We start from the raw sequence: 18,815 nt of genomic DNA, 5'->3' as shown, positions 1-18,815 counted from the left end.
CTTATTAGAGGAGATAAGAATGTGGGGTGGGATGTCCATTGATAAGATAGAAGTCTGAAGTAAGGATTAACACCCAAAATTTGATATATTATTTTGAGTAAAAAAAAATCCATTATTACTCAAGGAGGCTAGCTAATATTCTTATCAAAATGCAGGATCGCATGTGCTTTCGTTTGTTTCCAATCACATAGTAGTATGACAATGAAAATATCATGTATTCGAGCTGTCTCCAAAGTTCTGTTAACACTTCAGCTTTTCAAAAACCAACTTTAAAATTTCTTTTGCATGAACTCCTTATTGTTTGCTACATTAATTTTACCAAGTGAATCTCCATGTAAAGCCAACTACTTGAATAAAATACAGATGATACCACCTGCTTCAAAAAACATTAAGAAGAATAAAGAATTAATTTAAAATGCACCCATCCCATCATGAATCAGTATAATCCACGGGTAAAGCCTACCTATATTTTTGATGACAGTTTTAGCATTAACTGTATTTCTTTGCTCTTAGCTTATAAGACTGTCATGCCTTTACTTTTTTATTCTTTCCTATGGTGGACCTGTGAATAAGCTACCGAATGGTTTAAAGAGGGTTAGCAGGAGGAAGAGAAAGAGTAGAAGCCATTAGTGGCTCACTCTCTAACACATTTTTAATACCCGCTGGGTGTGCCCAACGATCTCAGAGAGCAGTTACAGAATTCTGGAAAGAAAATAATTTCAAATTCTTTTAAATAAAATAATGCAATATGCTACTTTTCATGGGACTGTAATTCAAATAAGCGACTCCCTGAGCCTGGGTGAGAATAAAGAAGAGTTTATAGGAGGAGAGGAACAAAGTGTCAAATTAACAAATTTCTACTTAGATATATATTTTTAAAAAGTCTATTGAACCCTTATAGCTCAAGGATTTTCTTTCTTGCAAGATTTTACTTTGGTAGCTATTACATTTGGCATAAGGCCAAGGTATCTAGTGTTTAGAATGAAGAATCCTCAATAACATTTTTCCTATAGGATAACATTCTCTCATTTCAGAGCACAGGAAATAAAAAAACCCTGAAGTCTGACCTCACATTTTTCATCCCTAATACAAAAATACTCTCTTGAGAGTGCTAGATTGTTTAAATAAGACATGCCAAACCAGTATAATTACATGGATGTTATTTGTAACACTGGCTCCACATTCCCTGTTCAAATGGTGTGGTGTGTGGGAGATTACAGATATATGGCCTATAAAGAGTTATAAATCTTTGTTTATTTTATTAAATATTACGAGACATGCCCCGAGGATGACAGATCAATAATGGTCCTTGCGGTTTCCTGATGGAAGGCTGCAATTATTTTCTTCCATTACAACTTAAATATAACCCAATTTTACTCATCTATCATCTTTATAATACTAATAAAGAAACATCACTGTATGTTTATTTTTCTGCCCATTCCTATTATTCCTTGTTTGCATCTTGTTTTGATTTTGTTTTCATTCAAAATTGTTCTAATCACTTTGCTTTCTTCCTCTGATGGTTCTGAGTGGTGACCCTTTAACTTTGGCACTCCTTGAAACGGAGATGGAAAATTACTACTTTAAGTTTCCTTTATTTTGGGAAGCGGTTGGCTACTCTTTGAGTATAAATGATATTTAAAAACAAGGAAGCTTGATACAAAGAACCTGTGAGGTTGACTTTTTCTAAAACTGCATTATTTGCAAATTCTTGAATGCACCGTATAACTTAAGTTACAGAAGCACAGTATCTTATAGAGCCATGGATAGTTAGAATTGAAGGTTGGGAAAAGGAGCACACCTTTCGGCTTAACTAGGTTAAAATTGTTTCAATTATTTTTCTCTCCAGCCCCAACCACCACTGCTCCCCATCTCTCAGTCTCTCTCTCTCTCTCTCTTAAGTTTTAAGAAGGGCTTAAACAAATTAAGCATTAATGGAGTCACTCATAACAGGTAGGGAGGTAAGTGAAAGACCTTCAAGAGCAGTACAACCAGAGGGTGCCCCTTCCAGAAAATTCAATTGTCTACATTTGCCTTTCTTTACCTAAGTATTCCTTACAGTAATAGTTGCTATTTATTATGTGCCAAGGACTAAGTTAGGGTTTTTTGCAAACATTATTGCACTTGTTTTCGCAGCAGCCTTGCATGGAGGAAAATAGGTCCAGAGAGTCTAAATAATGCTTTTGTGACTGGACCGGTATAAAATGGTAGAGGACAGATCTGAACCCAGATCTCTTTGACTTCAGTCTTGTTCCTTTAGGCCATGCTGTCTCCCAGAGAGCTAAGTTTATGGTCATCTTATTGTGCCGGATACTTTATATATATTATTCTCAATTTTTACAAAACCCTATGAAGTAGGTTTTTTTCTGTGCATGTTACAAATGAGGAGACTGAGGCTCTAAGAAGTCAAGTCATGCAGCAGACTATGTAATAAGCTGGGACTTGTATCTAGGTGTGCCCCTTCAACTGATGTTTCTCCCCTTCAATTGATCAATCACTGGTCATTAAGATGTTGGTGAAAATATTTTTTACTACAAGCCTACTCTTCTTTTTTTAAAAAATTATTTCAAATACTTACATATAGCGCAAAACCTTGATAATGGAATTGCAAGAAAAAAATGTAACATGATAATTGTATCTTCTGGTTATATGAGAGATATTTCAAGAACCCCTTTTCAAATTTCAACTGTGATTGAAAATCTTTCCAAGATGTATTAATCCACTTCTCTTAGTAAGTATAATTTAGGGAATAGGATCTTTACTGATTTATGGATCAAAAAAATTTATTTTTTTAGTCAATATTGATCTCATTTGTAGGAAACTGGGCCAAGGTATATTGATTCTAGTTTTCTCCTGGAATAATTGTCATGTTGGTAAATCCCTGATATGTATGATACTGTTGGAGAGTACCATCAACGTGCTTAAATGAACTGAATTTTAAAACTATTTATCCCCAGATAGAAAGTAAAGGTCTTTTCCTCCCAAGTTTCGGGATTTACAAAGTCTCCATATTATGAGACAGTTTCTCAATTATTTTATTTTGAATTGTAGTGTGCTGTTTAGGGAATATGCATCAGACTAAAACAACTTCAATCAAATAGCAGTTTATGATGTTGACAGAGGTCAAATGATGAATGAGTAAAAAAAGGTGGTAAAGATAATTTAAGACTTAAGATTTAGTAATTCTATGTGGGTATGTAATCTCATAATTCTAAGTGTTAGAAATCCTGTAAACATATCCTTTAAGCATCACTTTCAAAAGTAACAAAGAAAATGGTTATATTGTGAAGATCAAGAATTTATTTTTATTGAACTGATACAATCAACTCTAATATTACATGAATGGGTACATGTTGCTTAGGACAAGTTTCCAGAAACAACATCATATGTAGAATCAAAAGAGTTCTGAAGCACACAGAGCTTAGATACGAAGACGATATGCTCTGGAAACCATCAAATGACTCAAAAGAGGGCTTAAGAGATGTCATCAATACGAGGAGATGTAGATGAAGAGTCTGCATAGACGTGTTTCATAAAATGTGAGAGTGAGAAAAGCAACCTATGTGATCTGAAATAAGCAAATCAGGCCTATATCCTGGCCCGACCCCTAGAATTTAAAAGACCTTCTTTCTTGGCACTCTCTCAGTCTGATCCTGTGACACAAACGCTCTTTGCACACAGTGGAAGCTCAGACGGCCAGAAAACTCCTGCCATGGTTTTGCTTACACACTGGGGACCATGCAGAGGCCTCAGCAGAAAGTTCCTGCTGCAGCTTTCCTTGCCCACAAAACACACAACCGTCCCTCCATAAAGATCCAATGGATTAGAGAAGTTAATAACAAAACTACAATATACATGTTTATTCACCAAGCATCATGCCAAAACAAAAGCTCGATTCCAAGAAATTGTTAAAAGCATCACCTGATATCTTGCCAAGTCAAGTTGCCAAGATGAAATGGAGTTGTCTTATTGCTTTAGTCTTTCCAAACACGTTTGATTTTGTAAATCATTTTGTTTTGTGTGAGTAACGGCTCTCTCTAGGTGCCCTCCTTTCAAGATGAAACTAGGAAATGATTGTAGGCTGAGCTTTGGAACAATCTGAGGTCTTTTTGTGGACTGGTATATGAAAACTGAGAATGTGGGTGTCTCATTCTCAGAAGAATTTTGATCTTTGGTAACCAGAGAAGATAAACAGGCAAATAAGCAGAAGAGGTTTGAAGGTATTTGTCTTTATGGAATTTGGCCAGTGCAAAAGTTGGCTTCCCTTGTAGGACTATGTTGGCAAGCTCCATCTTGTTTTCCACAAGAATTTTTGCGATGGGAATGATAACTGTTTCAGGTGCAGTTGGTGCATTTTGGGCATTTTTCCTGGGTGATAAAACTGACCTGGATTTCACTGGATAATCCTGCCTTTTGTTTCCCTTGGAACATTGAAAGAATGAAAGGGGTAGAGGAGTTCAAATGTATTTTGGCAATTTCTGGAATTGATAAATACTTTTACATCAGGGGGCTGAAAAGTACAAAATAGAATAATGAAATCGGATATCAATATATCCTCATAAGGTAACGTCTCTTTTTAATTTTTAATAGGACAAGATTTAAAAAGCAAAGTCATGTGCTTTAGAGGCCCTGGAGGAACAACTCGTAGAATCTTTTTAAACTTGTGTTTCTGATGCAATTTACTGGATACCAAAAAAAAAAAAAAAAGTTTTCTCTGGAATGCTATTAATATTACATTTTTTCCTCCCTGATTCCTACCCTGAAAGTCTTTTTTTTCTTTTCATTCTTTTATATTTTCTCGAGAAGAAAAGTGGCAGCTTCATGAGGAATCCTATTGCTTCTTACAGAGTTTGCAATATATATGACATGTATGCAGGGGAGAATTTAGTCTTAGTTGGGATTAGGCATGTGTATTATTTTTTATTACTAGATTTTGGAGGGGCAAGGAGAGAAGTTATGTCTTTAGTTCACTTAAACAGGAGTTCCTTTTCTCAGAAGCATTTTTCTAGCTTTATACAAAGTTATTTGAGGGGCGTGTGGGTGGCTTAATTCTTGAGTTAGGCTCAGGTCATTATCTCAGGGTTGTGAAATAAAGCCTTGCATCGGGCTCTGCACTGGAGTGGAGTTGGCCGCAGATTCTCTTTCCCTCTCCCTCCGCCCTTCTCCCTGCCCCTGCGTGCACATGCACACATGCTCTCTCTCAAATAAATAAGTAAATAAATAAATAAATAAAATCTTCAAAAAAAGAGTTATTTGGAGTTTCCATTTGGGGAAGTATCCCAGACATTTCAGCAAAAAGTGAACCAAATGTCTTTGAATTCATATGTCCTTGATACCCTTCAGCACATTAGATATTCTCTTTCATCAAGGATATGTTTAATATCCTTCTGCTTACAATTACAAGCTTTATTACTGAGACTGAAAACTGATAGAGTCGTGAGATGTGGATTTCTGAAGTCAAACTGTCTTTAGAAAAGCTATACTATTTGTTCATCTAATTATGATCACGAGTGGTCGTTATGTTAGGAGGCATACCCAGGTTCATATGCTTGAATGTGGGTCCAAACCAAGGGAGCCCAAGGCCACAATGAACTCCGGATTTGGTGCTCTTCCTCTAGCACCAAGTGATCTGGTGCTAGTAGGATAAATCCTCTGGCTATGGCTGGTAGCTTTAACTATATGTAAGTTAAACCAACAAAGAATGTTTCTAACACCTGTGAAAATACCATTTCATGTAGGTATAAATAAGTATTGATGAAAATATTAGTATTTATAGACATCAAATACCAACCAGGTAAAAAGTATCTAGCTAGCAGGTGATACGCACAGGTCCATTCACGAAGAAAGTCCATGCAAGTTCCAAAGAAAGGATTTGGGAACAAAAGTTCCCTCTACTTTTCTAAGTTCTTCAGAGAAGTGTATTAGCTCATTTAAAAATATTTGATTTACCAAGATTTTAGAAGAGATTTTTGTTGTTTGTTTTTAGTTTAATTTTCTTTACATAATGCCCAGAATGTAAACCATTCATTTGTATATCAGTGAGCAAATGGGGCCTCATAAGGCAAAAAGCCTTTAAAACTCAAATTAACGTGGGCTTCTCATCTAAATGTTGTAAAGACTATACTGAGATCTCAATAATTGTGTTTTACAGGAATTGCTGTTGTGTTAAATTTTGTGTAAATCTGACCAGAACTATTAAAGCTTAAATGAGAAACAAGTTTAATAACCTTAAGTGTTGACAACCATGTAAACCTAAACTGTAAAATATCTTTTCATAGAACCACATTAACTTTTTCTCAAGTTATGATTTTACATTTATTTCTTTTTATTTTATTTTTAAAGATTTTATTTATTCATTCATGAGAGACAAAGAGAGAGCGGCAGAGACATAGGCAGAGGGAGAAACAGGCTCCCTGTAGGGAGCCCGATACAGGACTCGATCCCAGGACCCCCGATCACACCCTGAGCCAAAGGCAGACGCTCAACCACTGAGCTACCTGGGCGTCCCTGATTTTACATTTAAATGAAGATACAATATCTAAATTTTCTTCGAAAGAATGTACAAATATTATGGATAAAAATAATTTACCAGGCACCAAAAAGCCCTTGATATTCTTTTCTAGACTGGTACTTATTCTGACTTATACCTTATAAGTGGGAAATGAATGTGACTTACCCTATTAAAGCAGTGTTCGTGGTTGGGTCCATAAAAGTGCTGAAGACATCTCACATTGTTTTTGTTGACGATCTTGTTGAAGAATTCATTGACATATTTGATAGGGAACGCACAGACGGCAGAGCGATTCATTGGTTCAGCAGAATCTGGCTTGCTTTGTGCGAACACTCCATAGAGAATGTCATCATTCAGGTTGGCACCTATTTGTTTAGCGAGATGGGCCCCAGGCTTACTGACATATGCAGCTTGGAGGATATTAAACACTTCCTCCCTTGTGGATCTCTTTCTTCTCTTTTCCGTGAGAATACACTCCAGAGGCATTTCCATGTAGGAATGCAATCCAGAGTCTACAGAACAGAACCTGATTATTCTCGTGTGAAAAGTCTGAGCATCTAGAGTTTCTCGCTGGACTGTCAAAAAGTAAATAAAGTGGTTGCTTTCAAAGGCGTGGACATATTTAATGGGGTAGGAGTCTCTGAACTCCGGTAGAACATCAATGTAAGACTGGTCTGTCAAAAACTTGAACCCATCTTGCGTTTCCTTTAGCCTTCTCACCGATATCGAATGCAATGAATGATCTGGATGGTCCGAGGAATTTATGGTATTGCCTACGAAGAAGTTGATGAACCGGTCCTTTTCCGATATCAGGACTTTGGTTCCTAGAGCACTCACCACACAGTCAGGGCACTGGCTGGGCTCTTCGTCTGCCTGTGAGGAGTACATGCAATGCACTTCCGACTGTATGTCAGCAATATTGCTGGGTGGAAGGACGTGTCGCTGGCAGGTCCCTCTGTGGACACTGCCACAGCTAATGAGTTGGTCATCGTAGTATGTGTCAACAAGCAGAGCCATGTTGATGTTATCTTCCCAAACACCACCTGATAAGTTGGCTTTGTGGCTGCAGTCCTGACATGGGGAACAATCTGGGTGTTCCAGCACGGGCCCAGTCTTGTACTCAGCAACCTTCTGAAGGTCTCTGTCATTTAAAACGTAAATATAGTTAACTGCACCAAGGTAAATATGATGCTTGTGTAGAACAACATTCTGGATGGGTGTTTCGGCAGTGAAGTTGGGAAGCTGATACTTCATGTTCACATTCATCTCAGACTTTACTAGTGCCTCTTTGCACTCCCCATAGCTCTTCTGCACCAAGGTAAACAGAAGCACAAGGATGCCAGGTGCAAGCACAGCAGGAGCCTTCATGGTGAGAAGCATATCTGCCAAAACATGTTCAAAGAGAGAGCAGTTTAGTTGTCATTAGAAACAAAGAAGAAACTGAAAGAACCATACCAGTTAAACTATTAGAAGCAAATCTTCCTAACTGGAATTTTTACATCAAGTGAAAATAAAAAACTCTAGCTGATTTCACATAATGATGCATTGTGCAGATGGACATGACTCCACATAGTTTAATTTTAGAACTCAAGCCATGAACGAGTAATTTTAGAGAACCATTATGAGATGCAAACAATGTTCTGTATTAAAGACAATACACCCAACTAAGTTGGACTCATTTAGCAATGAAGTCAGAAACAGCAAATTTCTTTCTTAACCTCTTGCTGGTTGTTTAATGTGGTTTAATATCTGTGGTTAATGACTAGGTTGATATTTAAACTTTCTTAGTTAGTCAAGTAAAGGAACTGTGGTTCAGATTCATTTATTCTAGAAATCACAGCAGGCATTGTTTCCTTGGGAGCATGTAGAATTACTAGGCTAAATTTAGCTTCCTTTTGGAAGAAAACAATCATAAATTCTAGAAGCAATATGATCACATGCTGTTTATAGGAATTTGTGTGCAGAGGAAAGGTATGGTTATAATTTGGCTATAGCTGACCTATTGTTTTGGATAGACAAATGCTTAATGTAAGATCACTGGAAACATAAAAACAGCAAGCTGAAAATTTGTAAAATAAAATATAATGTTCAGGACTAAAGTCCTAGAATTATTTCTTGGGGAAAAACAACATATTGTTCATTACCAAGTCAAAAGCTATTTAGTAAAAAAAAAAAAAAACAACAAAAAACAAAAAAAAAAACACATTATTTTAAGATTCCATTGTATGCACATGGACAATATTTCTAACTAGTTATCCTGAGTGCATTTGTTTTTCAGTTTTAAAAAACTTAAAGTACATGGGCTATAAACAAACATTGTTAGTTCTACTTATAAAAGTTGTAGGTAGGGTGGTACCTTAGAAAGGAGGTCTTAGAAGGAATAGAAACAAAATAGCTAATTAACTTTTTTCCCTCCATTTTTACTGTGTAATTCTGATAGGACAAAAGGAATCTTTAAAAACTTGTTTGGTATTATAACCATGCCAAAGACTAACCCTAGGTCTACAAAATCATAGCAGAATTCACTAATAACTAGTATGTGTATGGCTCTGTGCTTGCACTTTGGAAATGGGATTTGGTATTTACCTTTCAGTGAACCTACAGTGCGGTTGAGAGACAATACACATATGCAAATAATACACAACATTATAATACCCTATGTAGTAGCACAAATCAAGAGCTAAAAGCACCAAGAGGGGGAAACATGACTTGTACTTAGAATTACTATAATTATGAGAAAAAGGGACAAGTCCACTATGTTGTGAGGCCCAGCAAAGCAAGGACAACATCTGCTTGGCTCATTACCCATTCCCAAGTATCTGATACAGAGCCTAGAACATAGTAGGTGTTAGATAAATATATCTTGAATAAATAAGTGAATACAAATCAGGAAATAAGTTCAAGGTAACAGAAAAGGTATACGTAGTAGTCAGAACTCGAATCCAATTCAAAGATAATTTTTTCTCTACCAAATTGTTAGACTTATTTAAGAGGGAATAGAAAAGTCAAGGATTTTAATTGAGCTGGAGAATCATATAATCAAGGCTTTACTTTAGAAAGACTGATTTGGAGCCAAGGTGGCTGAGGGCAGGGAGAAGCTGGCAACAGGAAGACCAAATGACAAAGTATTATTATAGTCCATAACCTCATTATCTGTAAGAGCCAGAACCAAGATGGTGTCCCCAAGAATTGAAAGGAAGGCATCAATGAGAGAATATTTAAATAAATAAGATTTGACATCTAAATCGGCATACAAATGAGAAGGCAAAGATGACTAGCAGTTATCTGGGGAAAAGTGTGGAACAATTTACAAAACTAGGATGTCAATAGGAGGAAGCTGGGCTAAAGACTGACGAAGATAAGTTGGGTTTAAACATGTTGAGTTGGATGTGTTATTGGGAAATGAGTGAAAACATGAAAACATTCTATTATAGGGGTGACTAGTAGGTTTTATATTGTTCATCAGGAAGCAGATGCCTGGAATAAGTGAAGAATCAGGATTCCAAGACAAAGCATTGTGCCAAGCAACAGAGGCAAATGACAAGAGAGATTCTGAGGAGAAGTTGGCCCTTACTAGGAAAGTGGCAGGATAAGTTTTAGGTGAGACAATATTTGTCTGGGGTGAGATAGTGGCAAGCGGAAGTATGAGTGTCAAATATTTCCCATGTCTGTACTAGAAGGGATGACAATTTAGATCTCAGTCTTGGGGGAGCAATTGGGTTCTAGTTGGATTAAGAATAAACTTTGCATGTTACCCAGAGATAATGGTTAGAATCAAGTAAGTTCATGGAGGGGCAAGGTGAAGGAAAGAGAGTGGAATGAAAGAAATCTTGGGATTACCCATACTGGAGAAACACACAAAGGAGTCAAGGGAGGCAAGTTCAGTGAAGTGCCAAGACAGCCAACACCGCACTGTGTCACAGAAGCCAGGTGGGAGGCTTGAGGAGGAGGACATGGACCACATGGAGGCTCTTTGCTGACTTTCAAGAGTGATCTCAGTGGATTCAATAGTTATATCAATTAATAAATTGCAAGGGAATGTGTGGTAAGGAAGTGGGATGTCAAAGGAAGGGCAAGAAAATCAGGGTAGAGTTGTTTATTTATTTTTCAAAAGGAGTTTACTCTTCAATTGTAGGAAAGACATGTGCCTATTGGTAGATCTTCCTCTGCTAACGTCTGTTGGGTATTTACTACGGCCAGCCATGGTGGCAGGTTCCGGGAATACAGAGGTAGGGTGTCTTTCTCTAGCTCAGAGTCACCTGATGGAGGATCGACAGACAGTTATGAGAATGCATAAAAAGGGCAGCCAACCACGTTGGAAATGATGCTAGAGCTCAGTGTTGGAGGAGGAGGATGAAGGGAAATTCCTAGTAGGCACGGCAGTTTGCGAAAGGGTATAGAGACAGGAGAGAACATATGGCACGGTCGGAAGAACTGCAAGTAGTTGAGCCCAGAGACGTGGGAAAACCAAGGAAAGCAAATGAAGGCGATAAAAATTGTTGGAGCAATATCCCAAAAGAGTAAAAAGAGGCATTTCCAAGAGCCTGGAAGACAAGAGAGATCACTTTCCGAGATAGCAGGTGAGAGTAAGTCAGAGGAAGTACGGAAACACTGGAATTCAGGGCATATGGTCTCAATATTATAAAAATAAACGAGGGTATATGACCATCACTGCAAGTAACAGTTACAGAAGAGGGGCCAGGTTCTGTAGAGTAGAGAAGGGGGTTTAGAGGAGCTACCAGCAGGCACGCAGGAAGAGGTCAGCAAGAAATGAAAAGGATTGCTTAATAGCTCCGAGGGCTCCTATAAAAAAAAAACACAGTGTGTTGTGACTTTCTCTTCACACAAGAAGAGTTCTGGGTGGACCAGAAGGCAAAGCAAAGTGTGTCATTAAGATGAAGGATTGGAAAAGGTACACGCCATACAACAGTAAAAATAACAGAAACACGTACTGGACGCTCACCATGTATGCACCAGGCATCCTGCTAAACCCTCTGATTTACTCTTTATAAAAACACCCTTTGAAGTAGGAAGTATTATTATTCTCCTCTTCTACATGAGCAAACTCGCCAAAAGTCACACACAACTGAATTCAATCCCACGTCTGGCCGACAGGAATCTGTCCAGGCTCTTAACCGCTCCACTAGGACTGCAGTAGCTTCCTGAGCTAGGAGGAGAGTACGCCCGGGCAGGATTGGACGTCAGAGCTCTGGTTCTTGCCCTTTCCCTCCCCAGCTCCAGGACTCTGGGTAATTCACCCACCTCTGAGGCCTAGGATCCAATATCCTAACAGGATTGTTTTAAGTATCTAAAAAGAGATCTCCTCTTTGAAAGCTTCGACCGTTATACAGCGTACGCATATACAGACGCAGGGTGTTGTCCTTGCCACTTCTATATCTAATCCTTATTGTTTTGAAATGTACTAGAAAATTTTTGGTGATGGGGGGGGGGAATGACAAGGAGTAGAGGCAAGGAAGGGTTTAAGACAAGTTGTCCTATTAGAGGGCAAAAGCAAATTCCAAACAAACTGCATATATCTATCTAAAACTTCAAGAATATATTATGGGGAAAAATTAAATGAACTTCTCAATATGGTATTAGTGTGTCTCCTAAAATTTGGAACATTAGCCTACTACATAATTTATCACTGTATTTTCTTTAGGAAAGATAATAAAGGAAGAAAATAAATGAACCATTACTGCCAAAAGAAAAGAAAAAGCATTACAACCGATATGTATCTTAGTTGATATCCATTAATGCAATGTAGACGGTGAATGACTTTTTTTTTTCTTTTAGGCTTTTTGAAGGAGCCTTTAAAATGATCTTTTTTTTTGAAACTTTTTTTTTTAAGATTTTATTTATTTATTCATGAGAGACACACAGAGACAGAGAGAGAGAGAGGCAGAGACACAGGCAGAGGGAGAAGCAGGCTCCATGCAGGGAGCCTGACGTGGGACTCTATCCTGGGTCTCCAGGATCACGTCCCAGGCTGAAGGCAGCCACTAAACCACTGAGCCACCCGGGCTGCCCTTTTTTCTTTTTTTTGAATTTGAACTATTAAGTTATGTTTTAAAAATATGGTTCGTATCTTAAAGCTAGTATATAAGCCACTCAGTACTAAATCTGAATTGACTAAGAATCCAAGAAAATGTACAAATATACTAATGGACTTTTCTGGTTATCTCATGTGATGAGATGACAATCGATAAGAAAAGCAGGAGGGAAAAAGGGTATTTTTTTCTGTTTAAGGAAAACACATTGCAGAATATCCCTGGAGTTTGTTAACGCAGTTTCCCTTATCTTCTTTACATTCTCTCGATAGCAAACAGTGATGACATTTTTCAAACTGAGAAATCAAAGAAAGGTTAATTTTTTTTTTTTAGATTAAAGCAAAAACATAGGACTAGAGCCTATTGTCAACAACAGGACTTTTAATTAAAATACAGGTTTGTTTAATCCTCAGATAATGAGAAAACATAAACACTCCATTTCCTTAATCATTTCAATTAATGAAGTCTCCTCCCCATTAACAAAGATGTGTATCTTTTTTTTTTTTTCAAAGATGTGTATTGATGACACTAGATCTTCTCCAGGAAATGTCTGTCTTTCAAAGGAATGGAGGGAAACCTTTTGGAAGGATTTGTCGCTGAGCAGTATAGCCTGATGGTACTGCTGGTTAAATAAGTGACAGCTGAGTGCAAGTGTACAGGCTCTGGAGACAGACTGCAAGGTTTAAATCCATTTGCTGTCTGTGTGCCTCTTGGGCAAGTAACTTCTCTGAGCCTCTATTTTCTCATCTGGGATATGGGTGCGCTTATAATACAACCATCACTTGTCATGGTTACTCTGACCACTCAATGAATCAATGCATGTAAACCACTAAGAGCAGTGCTTGACACGTGGTAGGTTAATAAAAGATCGCTATTATTAATATTTGTTCACATACTCAACAAATACTTTCTGAGCATCTACTATTTCCAGATAGTGCGCAGGGTGCTGAAGACACAAAAAATGAATAAAAAGCTTTACAAGTGTCGATGAGATCTCAGACTAGTAAGGAAGACAGACAAATGGACCACAGTTTAAACTGGAAAGGTCTATGGGAGTCTCTGAAGGGGAGCCTGGCCAGGGCAGGGGAGTCAGGCAGGCATCCATCAATCACGGTCCTTTCCTCAGAAGGCACTCAAGGCCTGAGGCCTAGCATGGGGGAGAGCCTGAGCTTTAGTCGTGGCAGTGCAGCTGAAGAACTACGTGATGCAAAGCCAGTCACCCCACATCCTTGGCCTCCGCTGCTTTCTCATTTGTGAAAGGAGTGTTGGTGTAGTCACGTGCCGGAGCCTCTGGCTCACGGCAGCCCACCGCGTGCAACTCTACCCACCGTGAGCTCCGTGGCCTTTTCTTGGTAACTCGAACTCGGCCATGGCTGGAGTATTTACACCACAGAAATTGGCAAATATTACAAATCAGGACTTTTGTTTTTTTTTCCTCCTCTGAAGGGATGATTATTAAATATTTACAAGCACACTCCTAGGCTGAACTAATGACCTCCAAAGTTATTTTCTAACTACAGTAATTTCCCACTCTGAGGTTGTTTTTCTACAATCACATTTTACTTCAATGCCATTGTGTTGGCATATATTGCTTTTTCTTTTCTATCTATGTAATCTGCCAGATTGGGATGTGTGAGCAATTTTAATATTTATATTGGTAGTGACTCCAGAAATACTTCCACTTTTCATATATTTTTGTCTTGATACATTTATTCCCGTGACATGCCTGGATCAGGCTTTCAAGATAGAATGTCTTTTTTACTGTTTCTGTTTTTTTTCTTTCTTTCTTTCTTTCTGAAATACTGCTGGCCATTTAACCAATTTTGAGCTCCCTACTAAAAGGAACACGTAAAGATGATTCAAGCAGATTGACTAATTCATTCTCTTAAAATGTTGTACACATAGCAGGTGAAACTGAATCATCCATAAAACATTTCTTTATTCCGTTTCAGTTGGTAGTTAAGATAATCTCACTGGCAAAACATTTCCTGGGAGTAATTATCTGAATGGCACCTTGGCCATTAAACCCTGGGTATTTAGGAGTATTTCCTTCAAAGAGGATTGTTGTTAGCGAGGAATATCAGTTCAGACTAAACTTAAGACCAGTTACTCCACTCTGTCTGCCATCTATCTGCCTCTGGTTTTTTCACTGGGCTAGCTTCCATGGGTTTTTCATTCCCCAGAAATACATTTAATTCTCTAAGAACTTCTTGAGTAGCCACCTGTGCCTATCACTACTACTACTGTTGTCATTACTGTCCTCCTCAATCAACAAAAATGGATCACAAAGCCCTGGTGTGTTATAGTTAAGCACTGATTGCTCAGGAAAAAAACACCACAAGTGTAATGGGATATATTTGTAAGAGACTTTCTAGACTCTGACAGGGGGAACTTTGCTTTCTTTAGAACCGATTTTCTTAGAAATCATAAAACTTTACAACTATATAGATAGCACTACATAGTTTACTGTCAGTTACATTCTCACCTCTCATCTGCATAATTACCTTATAAGGTAGGCATTATTCCCTTTCAGATGACAAAACTGAGCTTCAAAGGAGATAAAACATTATCTAAAATGTACTAAACATGCAATATGGTTCTTATGAGGGTTTTTCTAGTGCTTTAAAAAATGTATTATGAAAAAAATGTATTATGCTTATTTGAGCTATTTTAAATTGTTTGCATTTCCTAAAAATGATTTTTATCATTGATTGATATTTTGATCAATGATCATTTTTATCATTGATTGATATTTTGATTTTATCAAAAGGTGTAATATTTTAGTAAACATTTGTTTTAACGTGTCAGGCTCTCATCGTCTCTACTACTGGCAACTCTTTTGAAAACTCTCCCTCCGCTCTAATGGGGCTGTCATCACATGGCTTACCTCCCTTACCACAAGGTGAGCTTGCAAACCAAGCTGGCCTTTCAATGAACTCTCCTTTTGACACACAGCTTGGTCGGGATAAGCATGTGACTAAAAAGTGAGACCAATCAGACTCTTTTTTTGAGATTTAATGTAGATACTGGGAGAGAATGTCTCTCTTTGAAAGATCACAAACACTACAGATGATGTTAACTTAAAGAGTTTCTGATGCCCAACGTTGCCAGTATGTGGAGAAAGGTTGCCTGAACACAAAACTGACCCAAGGGGAAGGAGAACCCAGACATGGAGAGAGGCAGGTTTTCCATGAGACTGTTTCAGCATCCGTACCCACCATGTCTTAAGCTAACCAGAACCAGTAAAATCTTTCCTCCTTCCTCTCTTTTTTTTCATCAGCAGTTTCATTGTGATTCTTTTATTCCTTGTTCCTGAAAAAGTCCTGACCAAATCATGTCCATCTAAAGATATTACAAACCTGTGAGCTTAAACACAAAGTCAAGTGCATAAAAGCAATTTTCAGTAAAATATTCAAGTAATTAGAACGAAGAGCAAAGATGGTTTCCTTATTTACTTGAATAATTAAATATTCCACTTTGCATTTGGAAACACATCTATTAGTTAAAATTTCTGAGGTGGTATACTAGCTCTTTCCTGCCATATATTTTCAATTTTTTAAAACAATATTTACATAACATAATCTCAAGACAGAAATAATGTATCTAAGTGAAGAGGCAAGATATAAAAAGCAGAAAAAAATTTCAATACTGCTTTTAAGTATATAAAAGGGATTTATGATGATGGAAAATGGCTGAGGCCCCATATTAAGGAAATTGCAGCCATAAAAAGCAGTCACAGTTAAATCTCCAGAAGGACTTGCAGAGTGAAATCCTAAGAAAAATTCTTAGTCCTCTCTATACTTACATTATTTCTGTTAACTTTAAAAGTAAGCCCAGAAGAATGAAGTTAAAGAAATAAGATTGTAATAGGAGATTCCTGGTGACATTTAAAATATTGTGTTTAGGGGTGCCTGGATGGCTCAGTGGTTCAACGTCTGCCTTTGGCTTAGGTCATGATCCCAGAGAGTCCTGGGATCGGGTCCCAAGTGGGGCTCCCCACAAGGAGCCTACTTCTCCCTCTGCCTGTGTCTCTGCTTCTCTCTGTCTCTCATGAATAAATAAATAAAATCTTAACAGAAAAATAAAATAAAATACTGTACTTATAAACATTCACTACTTATGAAGAATTATATTGTATCACACAGTATTAATCAAATATTTGTTAGCATCCATTGCATACCATGCCCTTATCTAGATACTCAGAGTTCCTATTCTCCAAAAAGTATATAGTCTGTGGATATGAAGACAGCAAGATAAACGTTAAAAATCTAAGTGTGTAACCTAAATCGAGAATGGATCTACCAGGCTGTGGAGAAAGCACATTTTAAAACATGCTTTGTTAAACATTTGATTCTTATGCCTAAAGATTTAATAGTGTTATGATCATTAAAAAAAAAAAGTCTAAACTGACTTTGGGAAGATAAAACAATATGCATGTCAAAAATCCCATCTAATGTAGCCAGACATTACTTTAACAATGAATAATGTTCTTCTTTTCTTTTGTAGAGGGAGAGAAAGTGAGGGTGGAGGGAGGGGCAGAAGGAAAGGAAGAGAGAGAATCCTGAGCAGGCTCCATGCCCAGCACAGAGCCCGGATGTGGGGCTTGATTCCACAACCTTGAGATCATGACTTGAGCCAAAATCAAGAGTTGGACCCTTAACCTGAGCTACGCAGATGCCCCTTCTTTGACAATGATTTCTAACTGTAAGTTGAGAGGACAGAAGAAATCTGGAGGATTTTTCAGCCCGACATTCAACTGCTCTTTTATATGACCACATTTAAATGATCTAAATACTCACAAGTCAGTCCTATATCTAATATTTATAGACAAGTTTGCTTGACAACATTCTTCCCAATAGCTCATAAAACCTTCTAGAGAAGAGGTGAGGTGAGTGGAGAGAGTACGGGGCTTTGCTGTTAGACAGAATTTGATGTGATGGGAATCTGGGCTTTACCAATTACCTGTCTTATGACTGGAGTGTCGTACTGTGTCAGTTTTTTTTTTTTAATCTAAAACATGGGGATAATGATATACATCTTGTGGGTTGCCCATAAGGGTTAGCAATAAATCATGAGACACTGGCATTCAATCATGCAGCAAACATTGGCATTCGATAAATGTAGCTACCATGCTTATCCTAAGTTGTGTTTTAGCCAGTTTTTGGATGCCTTCGTCAAAAATGAGGAACTTGACACAGTCAACTGGGTGAGCCCACTCCAAATACTTGGTAGCTGTTTCATCACCATAATCCTCTCAGTTTAAATATTGTTATTTCTTATTTTCCAACCCTTTGGCCATTTGTGGTTTTCCTCTAAACCTGTCCCAAATTCTTGAGTCCTTCTTAAGTTGTCCTCCAAGGCAAAGGCCATGGTAAGGGCCTTCCATGCTAAGGAAGAACAACAAAAAGGGGGTTACCACTTTAAAGATGAGCCAACCCACATTCCCAGTTAAGTTTAGCAAATAAAGACATAGGATTCCTAGTTAAATTTGTATTTCAGATAAATAATAATTTTTTAGTATAAATATGTCCCATGAATTTATTATATGTGACAATCCTAGTTGCAGGCAAATGAAGACAAGTAAGGGAATAATTATCCTTTTTACTAACAGAACTCAGATTGAAAAGATTTTGGCCAAACATATTTATCTACTGGTATAGAACAGTATTCTTAAAGTTTTGTAGCACATACATGCTGCAAAATTGTATATGATTATTTTTGGTTTTGTTGTGCTGTTGCTGTGTGTCTAAAACATGCTGTTTTCAAAGTGACTACCAGAGTAAACTGTTTCAAATAGGCGATTTTAAGTATCGGTGAGGGTGTAACTATATGAAAGGCAGTAAAAATACTTTTTAAAAATTTATTATTTATTTATTTACTTTTACCTTTTTTTTAAAATAAAAATCAAGGACTTGTGCACTTGTGGAGAAAAGTTACACTGTATATGGCAACCTGTCACTGACATGAAATTTCTTTTTTTTTAAAATATTTTATTTATTTATTCATGATAGAGAGAGAGAGAGAGAGAGGCAGAGACACAGGCAGAGGGAGAAGCAGGCTCCATGCCGGGAGCCCGACATGGGACTCGATCCTGGCACTCCAGGACGGTGCCCTGGGCCAAAGGCAGGTGCTAAACCACTGAGCCACCCAGGGATCCCCTGACATGAAATTTCTAAAACAAAAACTATCCTTAGATTGATTTGTATACTTTTTTAAATAATAAACAAGCTTATCAAAAAATCATGTAAAGGTGG

At 37.6% G+C, this 18,815-nt stretch overlaps 1 protein-coding gene across 1 annotated transcript in view; it reads right to left on the bottom strand.

Moving 5' to 3' along the window:
• The window catches only part of MET (MET proto-oncogene, receptor tyrosine kinase), a 113,425-nt gene that overhangs the window by 77,549 nt on the left and 17,061 nt on the right, over nucleotides 1–18,815 (bottom strand). Inside the window, 1 exon segment of the mRNA XM_055314562.1 lies at nucleotides 6,677–7,893. Coding sequence (XP_055170537.1) covers nucleotides 6,677–7,893 — 1,217 coding nt within the window.

Source organism: Nyctereutes procyonoides, unplaced genomic scaffold (assembly GCF_905146905.1).
Source record: "Nyctereutes procyonoides isolate TBG_1078 unplaced genomic scaffold, NYPRO_anot_genome, whole genome shotgun sequence".
NCBI lineage: Eukaryota > Metazoa > Chordata > Mammalia > Carnivora > Canidae > Nyctereutes > Nyctereutes procyonoides.
The sequence above is the reverse complement of the archived record's forward strand: the minus strand, read 5'-3'. Positions and strand labels throughout refer to the sequence as shown.